This window comes from Lissotriton vulgaris, chromosome 5, assembly GCF_964263255.1.
Source record: "Lissotriton vulgaris chromosome 5, aLisVul1.2, whole genome shotgun sequence".
Lineage (NCBI taxonomy): Eukaryota > Metazoa > Chordata > Amphibia > Caudata > Salamandridae > Lissotriton > Lissotriton vulgaris.
The window spans coordinates 1,331,407,741-1,331,423,658 of NC_141693.1; the positions used below are offsets into that span (position 1 = coordinate 1,331,407,741).

A 15,918-nucleotide genomic window follows, 5' to 3' on the forward strand; every position below is an offset into this window, starting at 1 on the left:
CACACATTGATACCACAATGTCCCAGGATGCAGCAGGATATAGTGACACAGGCAGGAAGCGAAAAAGCAAGTTCTCTGAACAAGAGCTGGAGTACTTGATAGAGGGAGTCAGCAGGGACCATGACCAGCTGTTTGGTAAGCTGTCCCGGAACGTGCCCGGGGCTACAAAAAGGCGTATCTGGCTGCGCATCAGGTCAAAGGTCAACGCTGTAGGAGTGACACAGCGGTCAATTGATGACCTAAAGAAGAGGTGGTACGACCTCAGAGGCTGTGCCAAGGAGCGCATTGCGGAGAGACTGGGGGAGTGAATGGCCACAGGAGGAGGTGACTCCACAGTTCCTGCCAACACACCACTGGAGTACTTGGTGGAGGACACCATCAACCCTGCAGCCTGCGTGGGGGTCACTCAGCTGGACAGCTCCCGTGCCACACACCAATCACAAGGTAAGAGCCATGCAACTGCGACCCCGTCCCCTAACAATGCCCATGCCCCCAGAGCAAGCCATATTGGGAACCCCAGTAATGCAGTCCCTGCCCATCCCAAACGCCCAATTGCATTGTGGGACCTGTAGTGTGACAATGTGTCCTGATAGCCACACACAGCCAGAATAGTCAAGTGAAACATACCCCTAAAGCCAGCAGGGAATGCAAGCCTGCATGCATGCATGTCGCTACATCCCAGGTGACAGAATCATATCATTAATCATGCACTCATTCACATCACAGGTGCTGCAGATGCTGAGACCTCTGACAGCGATACACTCCACATCGTGGAGACTCAAGATGAGACGGAGGGAGAGGGCCAAACAGCACCAGCACCTGTACCATCACATGCAGCGGCACCTGCGCCAGCACCTGGAGCATCACATGCAGCTGCACCTGCGCCAGCACCTGGAGCATCACATGCAGCTGCAGCTGCACCTGCGCCAGCACCTGTTGCATCACATGCATCTGCACCTGCGCCAGCACCTGGACAAGCACCTCCCCAAACGCAGAGGGCCACCCCTGCAGCCATAGGAGAAGCTCAACCACCCCAGGCGTCACACATGGCAGTGGAGCAGACCCCACCACCACCCAAGAGGCAGACACGTCGCACAGCCACTGTGCGGTCCCAGGCAAGTGGCAGGATGAGGCAGCAGCGCTCCGTGGCCACACCACCAGACATGGAGCAACAGGCAGAAAACCTAGGGCTATGAATTGAAGCTCGGATGCTTGCTGTGCACCGCAAGCAGGCACAGCACATGGCAGCCATGCAGCTGTACAAAACTGCACGCATCATTAACCATCTAACTGAAAGTATGCAGGAGCTAACCGCAGCTGTGAAACAGAGCAACCAACTGATGGTGACGCAGCAGGACATCACCCGCCGACGCCACCACCAGCTGCTGACACGGCTATCTGCCTACACCCGGTCAAACCACCTCATTGGGAACGCCATTTCACAGTTGTAGCGTGGGTCACTGGCCATGCAGCTACAAATGGTACAATGCTGCCAAGATGTAGCAAGGGCCCTGGAGCAGGTAACCACCGCCGTGGAGAACCAACATGGCCATGCAAGGGGGGAAGGGTGATGATGCCAGTGAGGGTACATCGAGCCTGAGCAGCCTGTCTGTGCCGCTGCTACCTGAAAGGCGCTGCAGTTCCAAGCCCAATGCTGCATCACGGCCGGCCACTCCCAACGTGGAGTTGGAGAGGCGACAGGGTGCGTCCGGCAGGAGGCGCCAGTGACTAACTATACATTACCGGGAGTGCCATGGTGACGTAACCAAGCACACCTGCTCTGGATACAAGAGCCTGTATGACTAAATACAGTCGCACAAATTATTCCTGGTTTAAAACTCATCTACAGCTTGTAGATCAAAAAAATAAGAATTTATTTTGAACACAAATCTTCCTCATGTCATTAATTAATGTGGCATGCATGAGTGCAGTGTTGTGTGAGGAGTATGGGTGCACTAGAAATAGTTCTGTGTGATGTTGTTGCGGCGCCTGTGTCCTTCAGCAGGATTCTCCCCGCGTGCATGATGCACATGTGCAGGTGGCAGGTTGTCCCCCTCCCACTCACTACCAGACACCTCCATAGGTATCCTCCGCTTGGTGGCAATATTGTGGAGTATGGCACACACGGTCACGATGCGGCAGCAGACCTCAGGCCGGTATTTGAGGGCCCCGCCAGTCTTGTAGAGGATGCGGAATACCTCTTTAACATGCCAAATGTCCGCTCAATAAAATTTCTGGTGTGTATGTGCGCAGCATTGTAACGCTGTTCCTGTGGTGTCGCAGGGTTGAGGTATGGGGTGAAGAGGTATTCACGGAGGCCGTAGGCGCTGTCACCTGAAGGTAGGAGCAGATCGTCAGTGCCTGTTATGCACAGAAACATTGGCTTGACATTCTGTATGTGGGCATGTGTACTTACCTAGGAGAAGTCCTTCACCGAATTCACCCCTGGCCATGCGGGTGTGTATGCCGCTGTGGCGGAAGATGAACAAATCATACGTGCTCCCCGGATATTGGGCCACAATGTCTGTGATGATGGTCTTTGCATTGCAGACCATCTGGATGTTGAGTGAGAGGTATGACTTGGGGTTCCGGTACAGATGTGCATGTGGGTGCAGTCAATGTAGCCAATTACATGGGGGAAATGGGCAGTGTGATAGAAGTCCAGTTTTGTTTGCGTTAAGTCCTGTTGGGTTGTTGGGAAGGTGATGTAGTGGTGTATCCGGCTCAGCATGGTGTTCAGGAAACTTTGTAGGCAGCGTGACAGTGTACTCTGTGATATACCCCCTGCATATGCAACTATCCCCTGGAAGCTTCCGGAGGCCAGGAGGTGCAGGCAGAACACCCTGGACATGGGTGGGCACGGCATTGGTCCTCCGTGTTGGGTGCTGCATCAGGGGGGTCAAGGTCTCTGATGAGCTTATTTATCATTGCCCCATTGAGCCTGTATTTGGAGTAGATCTCCTCTTCAATCTGGCCCAGGAGTGTAATCCGCAGCCGGAAGATGCGCTCCTGGATTCTGAGTTGGTTCTGGGCTGCAGCCTGGTGCCTCAGCCGCCTTGCCACGATGTAGAGACCTGGCATTGTGACTTTCCTCATGCTCCTACTGAGTCTCCTTAAGTGTGTTTGTTTTACGCTACACCTGTGTCTTGTTTGCATTTTTTATTTCTTCAAATTAGAGTTCATGGTTACCACCTGGTTTGGCTTCTCCTTAAATTGTGACTCGTTTTTAGCGAATTAGGGTATTTTTGCAATTTTCGATTTATGATGAATTGGAATAGCGAATTATTAGCGAATTCGCAATATATTTGCAAATTCACATTTTAGTTCGCAGAAAATGGGGGAATCGCTGTTAAGGAATCGCAATGTGCGTTGCCAAATGGTTTCGCGATTCTTTGTTTTGCGAATTCGCTATTTGCTACTTTTGTATTTGATGAATTGCGGGAGCGGAAATTGCAATCGCAATCGCTGTTTCGCAGATATTGCGATCGCAATTTCGCTTGATGAATCTATGCCTTAGTTTTAAAAGTCATACAAATGTAATAATTAGCCGCCTTATGAACTGATGTAGTCAATAAAAACATTGAAAATGTGGGCATCAATGTAAATCCCCTTAAGACCACAAGAAGAACAAGGTTTGAAAAGGGATTTCTTCTCTCTTTCAGCCATGATGACTGTTAGTTAAGAGTTGACTGTCAGGTACGAAGATCTCCCAGGACCAGAAATTGATCAAATTCCCCCAAAAACAACTCACGGTACATTAGTGCTGAAGAGATCGCTGGTTAAAATCTGGGCCACATCAAGTTGGTAACAGATTACTGAAAGGTCATTGCATAACTCTTTCAAGGGACTCCCTCATAGACGAGGTGCAGTAACAATCTGAGCTATGGTGACTTCTAGGGGGGAGTAGGAGAGCTTAAGCTTCCAAATTATTTGCTGAAGTTTGGGTGATTTCAAATGAGGTGGATATGCAACTAAATATAGAATGTCATTTTAGGTCTGTGGCTATTTTACACTGCTTACTGCTATTCTGATGTACCGGTGATTCTCAGCCTGATGATGGGTAATAATTCAAGCATGAGAATATATAAAAGATCCAATGTTGGAGAAACAAGGTTTCATATGTATTTATTATTATATGTGTTTTCCTATTAAGAATTGATACATCACTTCTTTATAGGCATACCTGACTGCAGAATCAAAATATGTACTATTCGTAACCTGGACTTACATATTATACTTCAATTTTTTATTCCATTGTCTTCCCTTTATTTTCCCTTTACTTTTCTCAACAATTTTGGATATCATGGTCATGAAGTAGAACCATGTGAACCTAAACAATGATAACAAAGAAGGTATGTAGAGTAGCAATAAATGAAAATGGTCTAACAGTTTATCAAGTTTATCAATCTTACTGAAGTTGATTTGTCTTACTAAAGAGATTGGCAGCTGCTTCCATACTTCAAGTTGTGTTTTAGTGGAGTCGATTAATTTAGAACCGTTGTATTCAAAGCAGCATTCTAATGTGGAAGTTACCATGGCACTAAGGTACTGAGCTGAATGGGTGACCTACAAACAATCTGTTTCTGCTCCCCCTGTTAAGATTTTTTTTAACTTTCTTTATTGATTTTAATAAACATAACAAGTGTCTCAGGCACATTAACAATGTATGTGTTTTCAATGTTTCTAAACATGCTTCTTTCACATGCAATATGTTGTGAGCTATTTATGAAAAAGTTCCAACAAACTTCTTAAGTATTTAGACCATTCACAATTCGAGTTTTAACTCGTGCCACTGAGTAAACCAAATATTCTGTCTCTGCCTGCTAAGATGACCTGTGTTTTGAAATTATTGAGTGTGTTGCTGGAAATCAAACCAATCTCTGCTATCTGTTCTATCATTTTAAAAGTGGGTTCTATAGGGTGTTAGAAAATTGTGCTTCATTAGCACAGAATCCCTATAGAGATATGTGGTTTCAAGATAAGAACGGAAGGAAGTTGCATTGGAAAGTGTCTTATTAATAGTTCCACATATGAGGCATAGAGGACAGGAGAGCGAGGGCTTCCCTCTGAGAACTGAACAAATACCATGTCCATTAATGCATATTCGGGCTTTAAAAGTATGATGTAAGTTTGGCTCAATTGAATAAAGTCAGATTGAATTGTGGTAGTTTGAAGTACCAGCCACAGACATTTCCAAAAGACCAAATCTTAGGCTTTTCAGAGTCTAACAGTAATTTAGCAAATGGATTTTAAAAGATTTCTGCACGGCGGAAAATTGCAACATCAAGCTCTACACATGAGATAAGAGAACCATGAATAACAAGTACAGCTGAGACATATGAAAGCCCACAGGTAGATTCTGGGCTAGACTGGGTCTAGAAGCAGACTCAGAACGTTAAATTCAACTGGCCTACACTACTCACCAAAAAAAACTCGACAGGGAGATGACAGGAGAAATATCTGCAGTCAAACCTCAGTAATCGCGAAAGCCAGAGAAAGAAAAGGCAGATCACGAAGATTAAAACACTGGTGGTGTTTGTGTCTGGAAAACTGTTGAAATACTGCTGCAGGTTCTGGAAAAAAACACAAAGCGTGAGACAGTTCTGATAGTGAAACACTTTGCTGCTGGGAGGGCTAAGTGCGAGAGACAGGTTTCTTACTCACAATCCTAGTTCTCCATCATGGATGACTTCAATAAATTTATAAACATGACAAAAATCCTTCACTAAACATATCTGAGATACACATTCCTAAAAGAAAATATTTTTCAATGCTAAACATTTCTGACAAGTAATGAAATGTAATCTTCATGAATAGTAAATATGATCCGATAACGAGGAAAACTGCTTACTGTAAAACGAAGAAAATCATGTAGCAGGATAATTTTTTGCACATGATGCATGCAATATAAGCAGATTACTCTATGGTTCCAGCCATAGCTTTCAGTTAACAACACTTTACATTATCGAAATTGTAGTTTGAATTTACTGTAAATTTGAAAATGAGGCTAAGTACCATATCTGAATATTTTGTAAAAGAAATATGTCCACAGTGAAATAAAGGATACTAAAACCCTCAATTACTATGAGTGAAAATCTTTGGCCATATGCAAAAGTTATAGTTTCTTACCTGTAACCCCCATTCTCTTGTAGGGAAATTTCCATTATAGCCCTAAGCACTGAACTGTCCTGCCAATGTGCAGGGACCCTGGAGCAGTTCTTCAATATATCATCTTAAGTGTGCAGGTTCACCTTTTATTAGGAAGGCCTACAAAGACACTTCAGAAAGAGACAGATTATTCAGCCTATATACCCAGTCTACAATGGACAAATTCTTCATCCCGAAGACAAAAAATTGCAAAATAGGGAATTTGAGGATGATTTGACATGGTTTTCAAGCAGAATGAATTATCCTCTCAAACCCTTTTCATGATAGAGAAAAAGGAGAGAAGGACTGAGTAGCCTCATAGGCTGCCATTATATAGCTAAAAAGAGACTTTGCCTTTAGGAACTCAGAGAACACCAGTATCTCATCATGACAGCAAATGGCAGTTGCTTCAGTTTTTTTTAAGCGATGTGTGAACAGATGTAGATTATATGACTACCTCTGTGTCCATTCCACCGGGGAGGACGGAGAGTTGCTTATGACTATATAGGAAATTCCTTGACAAGAGAACATGAGTTACAGGTAAGAAACTATTCCTTCTCTCGTAGGAGATTTCCATTTATAGTCATAAGCAATGAACAGAGCAGCAAGGCCATCCCCATTTAGCACGGTGGAGGAGACGGAGAATAAACTGGGAAGCTTAAGAAAATAGATTTCTGAGAGTAGCCTGTCAGGGACTGTCCGGGACTGTTTGGGAACACTCAGGGACTTGGGCAAAGACTGGCGACTGGGTATGAATAATTAACTCCAAGGAGCATCTTGGCGCTATGTGTCTGAAACTGAGGGGAAGATAGGAGGGGAAAAGGGGAAAGTGCAGAGAAGGATGCAGAAAAAGGAGTAGAGCACAGCCTAGGAACATACAGGAAGCCAGAGGAGAAACAAGCATTTGCAATGCAATAGGGCTTGCATTAGTAGTTTGAGGGATTAGTATTGTAAATGACAAATTTATTATTTATGTTTTTGTTTTGAAAATTTGGAAATTAATAACTTTGTCATTTACATTGCTAATAGTGTTAACTTGTGGAAATGTGACACCTATAGCATTTGTAATGCAATGTGTTGTCTTTACATGACTTAGATGTATTAATATTCAAATTAGCAATGTTTTTTTTCAATATTTAATAGTTAAATTAAAGATATTGTAATGTATAATGGCAATAGCTTAAACGTTTGCAAATAATTTTGTGGAAGATTATGTTTATTGTTTTTTATAGTGATGAAAATACAAGAACAGAAGTGAAAGATTACATTTTTTTGGTGACATTTTTAATACATTTTGAAAAATTGAGAGAACATATTTGAATCAGTTGTTGTTTAATTGTTGCACATATTGATGCTTTGTTGGCTCAGAATGAGGTTGTGGGTGTGCCGAGTGATGCTGTGGCATTCAGTGGTACTCTGGTAGCGCATATTGATGTTGTGGTGCCCCTGAGTGATGCTGTAGTGATGCTGTAGTGGTGCTGAGTGGTGCTGAGTGGTGCTGTGGTGGTGCTGAGTGGTGCTGGGGTGGAAGTCTGTACTTCCGGCTGGTGGTGTGTGTGCCTGGTGGAAGCGTGCAGTTACGGCTGGTGGTGTGTGTGCCTGGTGAAAGCGTGCACTGACGCTGGTGGTGTGTGCCTGGTGAAAGCGTGCACCGACGGCTGGTGGTGTGTGTGTGACTGGTGAAAGCGTGCACTGATGTGGTTGTATGTGTGGTTGCATGTTGTGTGGCGGGCGTGAAACTTAAAGTACGGCCGGCCGGCCTTAAAAAACTAATGAGGGGAGGAGAAGCCCTTTGATGTGGTGTCACGGCCTGGCGGCCGTGAAAAAATGCAATTAGGAGAGGGGAGAGTGGTGAGGAGAGTGGTGTTGAGAGGGGAGAGTGGTGTTGAGAGGGGAGAGTGGTGGTGAGAGGGGAGAGTGGTGAGAGGGGAGGAGAGAGTCAGGACTGGAGAGAGTGAGGATAGGGGTGAGTGAGGAGATGGGAGAGTGAGGAGTGAGGAGAGGGGAGAGTGAGGAGAGGGGAGAGTGAGGAGAGGGGAGAGTGAGGAGAGGAGAGAGTGAGGAGAGGAGAGTGAGGAGAGGTGAGAGTGAGGAGAGGGGAGAGTGAGGAGAGGTGAGATGGAGAGGAGAGAGGGGAGTGAGGAGAGAGGGGAGTGAGGAGAGAGGGGAATGAGGAGAGAGGGGAGTGGGGAAAGAGGGGAATGGGGAGAGAGGGGAAAGAGAGGGAGGGGAGATAGGGATTGGAGAGTGAGGAGAGAGGAGAGTGAGGAGAGGGGAGAGGGAGGGGAAAGGGGAGTGAGGGGGAGAGAGGGGAGAGTGGTGAGAGGGGATAGTGGTGGGAGGAGAGTGGTGAGAGGGGAGAGTGGTATATGAACACCTGATATCTAAAAAGTAAATAAATAAAGATTCAGACAACCGTCCTGTGAAAAATTGCCATATGAGTTTTGTGACATAATAATTTTTACAATATAGTATAGACTGGTAGGAGGCAAGCCTTAATGATAAAAGAACACAGAAGGATTTGAATGGTTGGGGGGTTCGAGATGAACATATCAACAACAAGTTAGCAGGCAGTAAGCAGCGCTGCTGCGCACGTTCTAACCCAAAAAATCTACAACCTGACTAAAGCACAAGTTACTACTTGTGTAACGATATATCTGTAAGAGACATTAGTTAGTGATAGATTCCTTACCTTAGAATATCCCCAGGCGTCAGACTGGATCCGGAAATTTTTGCGTAGCAATACCCCTGCGCGCTGGTAGGCGTCGTCTGCGGCTCCGCGTCCGTCGTCGGCATCGTGAGCGCCGGGATGACGTCGTCGGAGTATATAGACGGCGCCCATGCGCGCTGACGTCTGTTCTGATAACACAGCTTTTACGCGCCAGATACGCAGAGCCATGATAGAACTAACACTGGTGCCATGAAACTAGGGCCCTGAAAGGGGATGACCTTAACCCTAAATATCGGTTCGCAGAACGGGGAGGATGGGAGGGCGGTAAGGAATCTATCACTAACTAATGTCTCTTACAGATATATCGTTACACAAGTAGTAACTTGTGCATCTGAAAGAGACACGTTAGTGATAGATTCCTTACCTTAGAATAGATACCCCAGCAATACCAACCCCGGTGGTGGGTCTGCGAACCAATATCACACCAGAAAGTCCTGGAGGACGGAACGGCCAAAGAAGCCATCCCTCCGGACTTGACTGTCCAGGCAGTAGTGTCTTGCGAACGTGTGCAGCGAGGCCCACGTGGCTGCCTGACAGATGTCCTGCAGGGGGACACCGCGGCCCAGGGCAGTTGTCGTTGCCGTGGCCCGAGTGGAGTGAGCCCGCAATCCAGCCGGGGGCTCCTTCCTCGCCATGGAGTAGCATGCTTGGATGCACAAGATGATCCACCTGGAGATGGTCCTCTTGTGTACAGCCTTTCCCTTCTTCGCGCCCACGTAACCAACGAAGAGTTGGTCATCCACCCGGAATTGGCGAGTGCGGTCTAGGTAGTAGGAGAGCGCACGTTTTGGATCCAGACGGTGGAGCCTCTCCTCCTCTTTCGAGGGATGCGGAGGCGGAAAGAAGGTGGGCAAAGTGATGGACTGCCCGATGTGGAAGGCCGTGACAACCTTGGGCAGAAAGGAAGGTCGTGTACGCAACACCACCTTATCAGGATGAACAGACAGGAAAGGTGGAGAAGAAGAAAGAGCCTGGAGCTCACTCACCCTCCTGGCAGAGGTGATGGCAACCAGGAAGGCCATCTTTAGAGTAAGGAGACGAAGAGGGCAGTTATGAAGTGGCTCAAAGGGAGCACACATCAGATAGGTGAGAACCAGATTCAAGTCCCACTGGGGCATCACGAAGGGAACAGGAGGAAACATGTGCGTGATGCCCTTCAGAAATCTACTCACAATAGGGGACTTGAATAAAGAAGGCTGATCTGGTAGCCTCAAGAAGGCTGAAAGAGCAGAAAGGTACCCTTTAAGAGTGCCCAGAGCAGAGCCCTGCTGGGCAAGGGAAAGAAGAAAGAGCAGCACTTCCGAAAGGGGTGCAGAGAGGGGATCCACAGCCTTTGCTGCGCACCATGCCACAAATCTGTTCCACCGGCAGGCGTATACCGACTTCGTGGAGGGACGCCTGGCTGCCAGAATGATGTCACAGACTTCGGGAGGCAAGTCAAATGGCCTCAACTGCCGCCGCTCAATCTCCAAGCTTGTAGGTGGAGACTGGACAGGTTCGGGTGCAGGACCGTCCCCTGCTGCTGCGACAGAAGGTCCTCCCGAAGAGGCAGACGAATCGGGGGATCGACTGACATGCTGAGTAGCTCGGGATACCAGTATCTTCGTGCCCAGTCCGGAGCCACAAGGACGACCTGGGCCCGGTCGCGCCTGATCTTCTTCAGCACTCTGGGCAGAAGTGGTATAGGCGGAAAGGCGTACAACAGACCGCAGCTCCACTCGCGACGAAAAGCGTCTCCGAGCGAGTGCCGCCTTGGAAACTCCAACGCGCAGAACTGCTGACATTGCGCGTTCTCTTCTGTGGCGAATAGATCTAACCAAGGCTCTCCCCACTGTCGAAAGAGACCTTGCGCCACGTCCGAGTTCAGACGCCATTCGTGATCCATCATGCACCGGCGGCTGAGTTCGTCCGCCCTGGCATTCAGAGAGCCTGCCAGGCGTTGAACCGCCAGGGTCACGCCCTGATGTTCCAGCCACTGCCAGAGGCGCAGAGCCTCCTGGCAAAGGGTCCACGACCCCACACCGCCCTGTTTGTTGCAGTACCACATGGCGGTGGTGTTGTCGGTGAACACTTGCACCACGCTCCCCCTGACAGAGGGGAGGAATGCCTTCAGTGCAAGACGAATCGCCCGCAGCTCCAGAAGGTTGATGTGGAGCCGGGACTCCGCCGGAGACCAGAGGCCTCTGATCTCCGCCTCTCCCATGTGGCCTCCCCAGCCCTGGAGGGACGCGTCCGTCACAACTACGTGCTCCGGCTGGGGTAGAGAGAGGGGTCTGCCACTGACCCAGTCGCGGTCCGTGAGCCACCACTGCAGTTGTTTCGCAGTGCCCTCCGAGATCAGGACATGATCGGACAGGTTGCCCTGATGCTGGGCCCACTGAAACTTCAGGTCCCACTGCAGAGCCCGCATCCGCCACCTGGCGTGACGCACCAGAAGGATGCAGGAGGCCATCAGTCCCAGAAGCCGCAGCGTCAACCTGACCGAGACCCGGGATAACGGTCTGAAGACAGGAATCAGAGCCTGAATATCCCGAACCCGAACCCGCTGCTCGGGTGGGTAAACCCGAAACTGCGCCGAGTCGAGAACCGCTCCGATGAAAAGGAGCTTCTGAGAGGGACACAGGTGTGACTTCGGCACATTGATGGAGAACCCCAGCAAGTGCAGGAGGTCGGCCGTAGTCTGGAGGTGGCTGACGACTGTCTGGGGCGAGCCCGCCTTCAACAACCAGTCGTCGAGGTAGGGGAAGACTGACACCCCTTGCCTGCGCAGATGGGCTGCGACCACCGCCATCACCTTCGTGAACACCCGTGGGGCGCTGGTAAGGCCGAAGGGGAACACGGTAAACTGAAAGTGCTCTAGGCCTACCGTGAACCGCAGGTAACGCCGGTGGGCCGGCAGGACGGGGATGTGGAAATAGGCGTCCTGCAAGTCCAACGCTACCATCCAGTCTCCTGGGTCCAGGGCAGCCAGGACCTGAGCCAAAGTGAGCATCTTGAACTTCTCCGTCCGGAGGAAGCCGTTGACGTTCCGCAGATCCAAGATAGGGCGTAGGCCCCCTTTGCCCTTCTTGGGTACCAGAAAGTAGTGGGAGTAACAGCCACGTCCTACTTCTGGCCCAGGAACGCGCTCGATGGCCCTCTTGGCCAAGAGGGCCGAAACTTCCTCTTGCAGAAGTTGCAAGTGATCCCCCGACACACGGTGGTATTGAGGTGGCATGGATGGAGGGGAAGACTCGAAGGGGAGGGAGAAACCCCTTCGGACAATTTGCAGCACCCACCTGTCCGAAGTGACGGTATGCCAGTGGGAGAGGTGATGCCTCCCACAGGCGTCACATGGGCCTGAAAACTCGGACTAGGAAGGTTTTGAGGCGGGGGCTGCTGAGGGAGGTGTGGACTGGCCTCGCCGCTGACCCCGACCACCGCCGCGGCGGTTCCCACGTCCGCCACCGCGCTGCTGGATATTTTGCGGCGTGTGGCTGGCGGTCCGTGGTGGGGCGCCCCTTCCGTGGCCACGAAAGGAGCGAAAGGCACCCGATTGCTGGCGTGGGGCCGTAAGGCCCAAGGACTTGGCCGTGGCCCTGGAGTCCTTGAAACGTTCCAGCGCATGGTCTGCCTTGTCGCCGAAGAGGCGACGGCCATCAAACGGCATGTCCAGGAGGGTGGCCTGGACATCGGCCGAGAAGTTGGCGGACCTCAACCAGGCGTGGCGTCGAACCGCCACCGTCGTTGCCATCGCCCTGCCCAGTGAGTCCGTGGTATCCAGCCCACACCGGATAGAAAAACGTGCCGCATCTCGGCCGTCCGCCAGGGTTTGGCTGAGTTTAGCCCTGACCTCCTCAGGGCATTGTGGCAGCACCTCCGCAACCGTGTCCCACAGAGTGTGGGTGTAGCGGCCCAAGAGACAGTTGGTGTTCACTGACCGTAGCCCTAGGCTCACAGACGAGAAGACCTTCCCGAACTGCTCATATCTCTTGGATTCCCTGTCGGGCGGGGCCGACGGGAATGCGGTCTGGGAGTTGGAGGCCTGGATGACCAGACTCTCGGGGGTGGGGTGGGTGGACAAAAAGCAAGGGTCGCCCGGTGCCGGGCGGTAGCGTCTGGCCACCTTCCTGTCCACAGGGGGGCCTGTGGCGGGCTTGGACCAAGTGCCCAGAAGAACGTCACACAAGGCCTTGTTGAACGGCAGGAGGGGCTCCGCGGAGCCGGACTGCTGTTTGAGGACCTCAGTGAGGAGATTAGTCCTCACGGCCGCGACGGGGAGCTGAAGGTTTAAGGCCTTAGCTGCCTTCGTCAACACTACACTGTAAGCAGAACCCGCCTCCGAAGCCACAGTCGGGGGCGACGTAAATCCAGTGTCTGGCGAGGTGTCAATACCACTGGCCTCCCCAAGCTCATATGTCCAGTCCTGATTCGACTGGCAATCACGTGCCAGAGGGTCCTCGGACCCCTCCCATTGCTCCTCGTCACCTGGCTCCTGGAGACCAGGATTAACAGCCAGGGCCTCCTCGTGGAGATAGAACTCTCCGAAGGCCGACGGAATCGGCGCCCAGCGGCGCCCCTCCGACTCCTGAGGAGGACCGTAGGAAACATTGGGGGCGGCAACCACATCGGCCGCCGGGGACGACACCTGAAGGGACGGCGCCGGCGAGGTCGTAGGGTCGACCGGCGAGGTCCCGGATCCGGAGCCGGATCCAGCGAGGTCGTGCGGCGCCGGGACCGAAGTCGCCAGCGGCGCCGGGCCCGAAGTACCCGACGTCGTCGGGGCCGAAGCGCCCGACCCGGAAGGACCTCCAGACGGAGCCGATCGGCCCGAAGGCGCCACGGGAACCGACTGAGGAGGGAGGGCCCTCATGGCCATGAGGTACCTCTCGACCTCCTCCTGCGACGCGCCGTGCCCAGGGACCCGAAGGTGTGGGGCAGGCGGCGACGCTTGCGACTCCCGCGGAGCCGCGTGGGCGGTGTCGCCCGAGTCCCCGGTCGCATCGTGCGAGCGACGGGGCGGGTCGGAGGATCGATGGTGTCGCTCCGACCTCTCATGCCTCTTACCTGAGGACTTGGAACCAGACGATCGGTGTCCACTCCCGGAACGTCGATGACTCCGACCTCGCGACCTGTCCCTCGACCTCCCGTGGGACCAGGACCGGGACCTGGAGCGGCGCGGGGCCGACTGCCTCAGCTCGAGACGCTTGCGGGACCGCTCCCGCCTAGCCTTCGACGTCAGGGCCCGGCAGTCGGAGCAGGTTCGATCGTCGTGGTCGAGGCCTAAGCACTTCAGGCACCGGCGATGGGGGTCCGTGACCGACATGAGTCGGCCGCACTTCGAGCAAGGCTTGAACCCGGGCATCCCTGGCACCGATAGTCGAGAATCGACTAAATAGAGGATCAAAAAGATCAAAAAAGTTTTCAGTCAAAAAGTGACTGGGGGTAGAGCTTCTTCCGGATCTGCGCTAGCTGGCGCGGAAAAAAGAAGAACTGACGTCAGCGCGCATGGGCGCCGTCTATATACTCCGACGACGTCATCCCGGCGCTCACGACGCCGACGACGGACGCGGAGCCGCAGACGACGCCTACCAGCGCGCAGGGGTATTGCTACGCAAAAATTTCCGGATCCAGTCTGACGCCTGGGGATATTCTAAGGTAAGGAATCTATCACTAACGTGTCTCTTTCAGATATAGGAATATTTGTATACAATTTGTGCAAATAGAAAGGACTGTGCCCTATGCACTTTTGCTAACAGGGAGTTGGACGTTTTGGGGCAGATTCACGATGGCACGCAAAAATACGTAAAAGAGTGCTTGTGTAGCACTCCTTCTCCTAAAATGCTTTTTGTGAGTCAGTTACAATTTATCCAAAGGACAAGATCACTGTAACATACGACATCTGGCGTCATCTATTTCCATAATGGGACTGTATTACTTGAAGGGATTATTTGAAAGAGATATTCTCTGGTGGCAAGACGAATACCATAAAAGAACCTCTTGATAATTATAATAAATGGAAGAAAGACATTAAAGATTTTTTTTAACTCTTCAAGGAAGAAATTATGTATATAAACATACATTGGTTTCAGATTTCGATTACCCAATTCTCAATAATCTGGGATTTTTTTAGTCTGTGAAAGATTAAATATGTTATACTAAAATTAAGTAGTTCCAGTTAGTGCACAAGGATCTGGGGAATGTATGCAACCAGAAAAGAGCTAATCCAAATAACTCCCAAGGCACGGGAACTAAAGTGAAGAACAACATGTATTTATTTGTAACAACCCTAATTAGCTGTGTTCAGAAAGAACCTGAAAACCCTCCTATTTTAAGCACTCATCGGCAGCCTGCAGAAAAATCTAAGCCAAGTTGGCCGCATCACACTCTTCCAACCTTGAGCCTCAGATACTTAGAGACGTTTTCTGCTCCGGGAAGTAATGTGTTTTGGTTTTACAGTAAAAGACTTCTGCTGAAAGCTAAGAAATAAATCAAGTCAAAAAAGTTAAGGCACATGCAGCAGTCACCTTCGTTCCATTACTCAAATTCTCTTCGTCAGCGGTGGGTCTTCGAGCCGGGTAAACACAATCCTTCTGCCCAGGCGTTTTGAGCTGCCCAGCAGAGAGCGTAAAATGCACAGCTGAAGGACGAATGAGAAAATGAGGAGTAGAGATAGAGATGTGAAAAGCAGTGCGTGAGGGATGCCGGGTGGTCGAATTCCGTAGGATAAGGGGCTGCTGTGCACGAGGATATTCAGCAGTGATTCCCGCCCGCATAGAACAGCGAGGCATGGCTATCGGAAAGGCATGCACCATAGAAAGGTCACAAAATAAACACAGTTGAACAAATGACTAACTATAACAAATAACAAACACGCATCTCTCACACAAAACTGATATTCTAAGCATTGTTTGCACACCCAGTGATGAGTTTCTTATAAAACAAAGGTGAGCGAGGCACTTACACTTTTCAATCGTTAAATGGGACACATGGCTCGTCCATAGGAAATTATACTGCCGGTGAGAATCAAAGCAGGGCTTGTAAATGTGACATGTAAGACA

The 15,918-nt window shown here is 50.3% G+C and overlaps 1 protein-coding gene across 1 annotated transcript in view; it reads right to left on the reverse strand.

Moving 5' to 3' along the window:
- SLC26A8 (solute carrier family 26 member 8) overlaps nucleotides 1-15,918 on the reverse strand; it is a 3,386,895-nt gene that overhangs the window by 2,764,115 nt on the left and 606,862 nt on the right. The window contains exon 3 of the mRNA XM_086923258.1: nucleotides 5,424-5,573. Within this exon, the coding sequence (XP_086779384.1) occupies nucleotides 5,424-5,573 (150 nt within the window). The remainder of the gene's footprint in view (nucleotides 1-5,423; nucleotides 5,574-15,918) is intronic.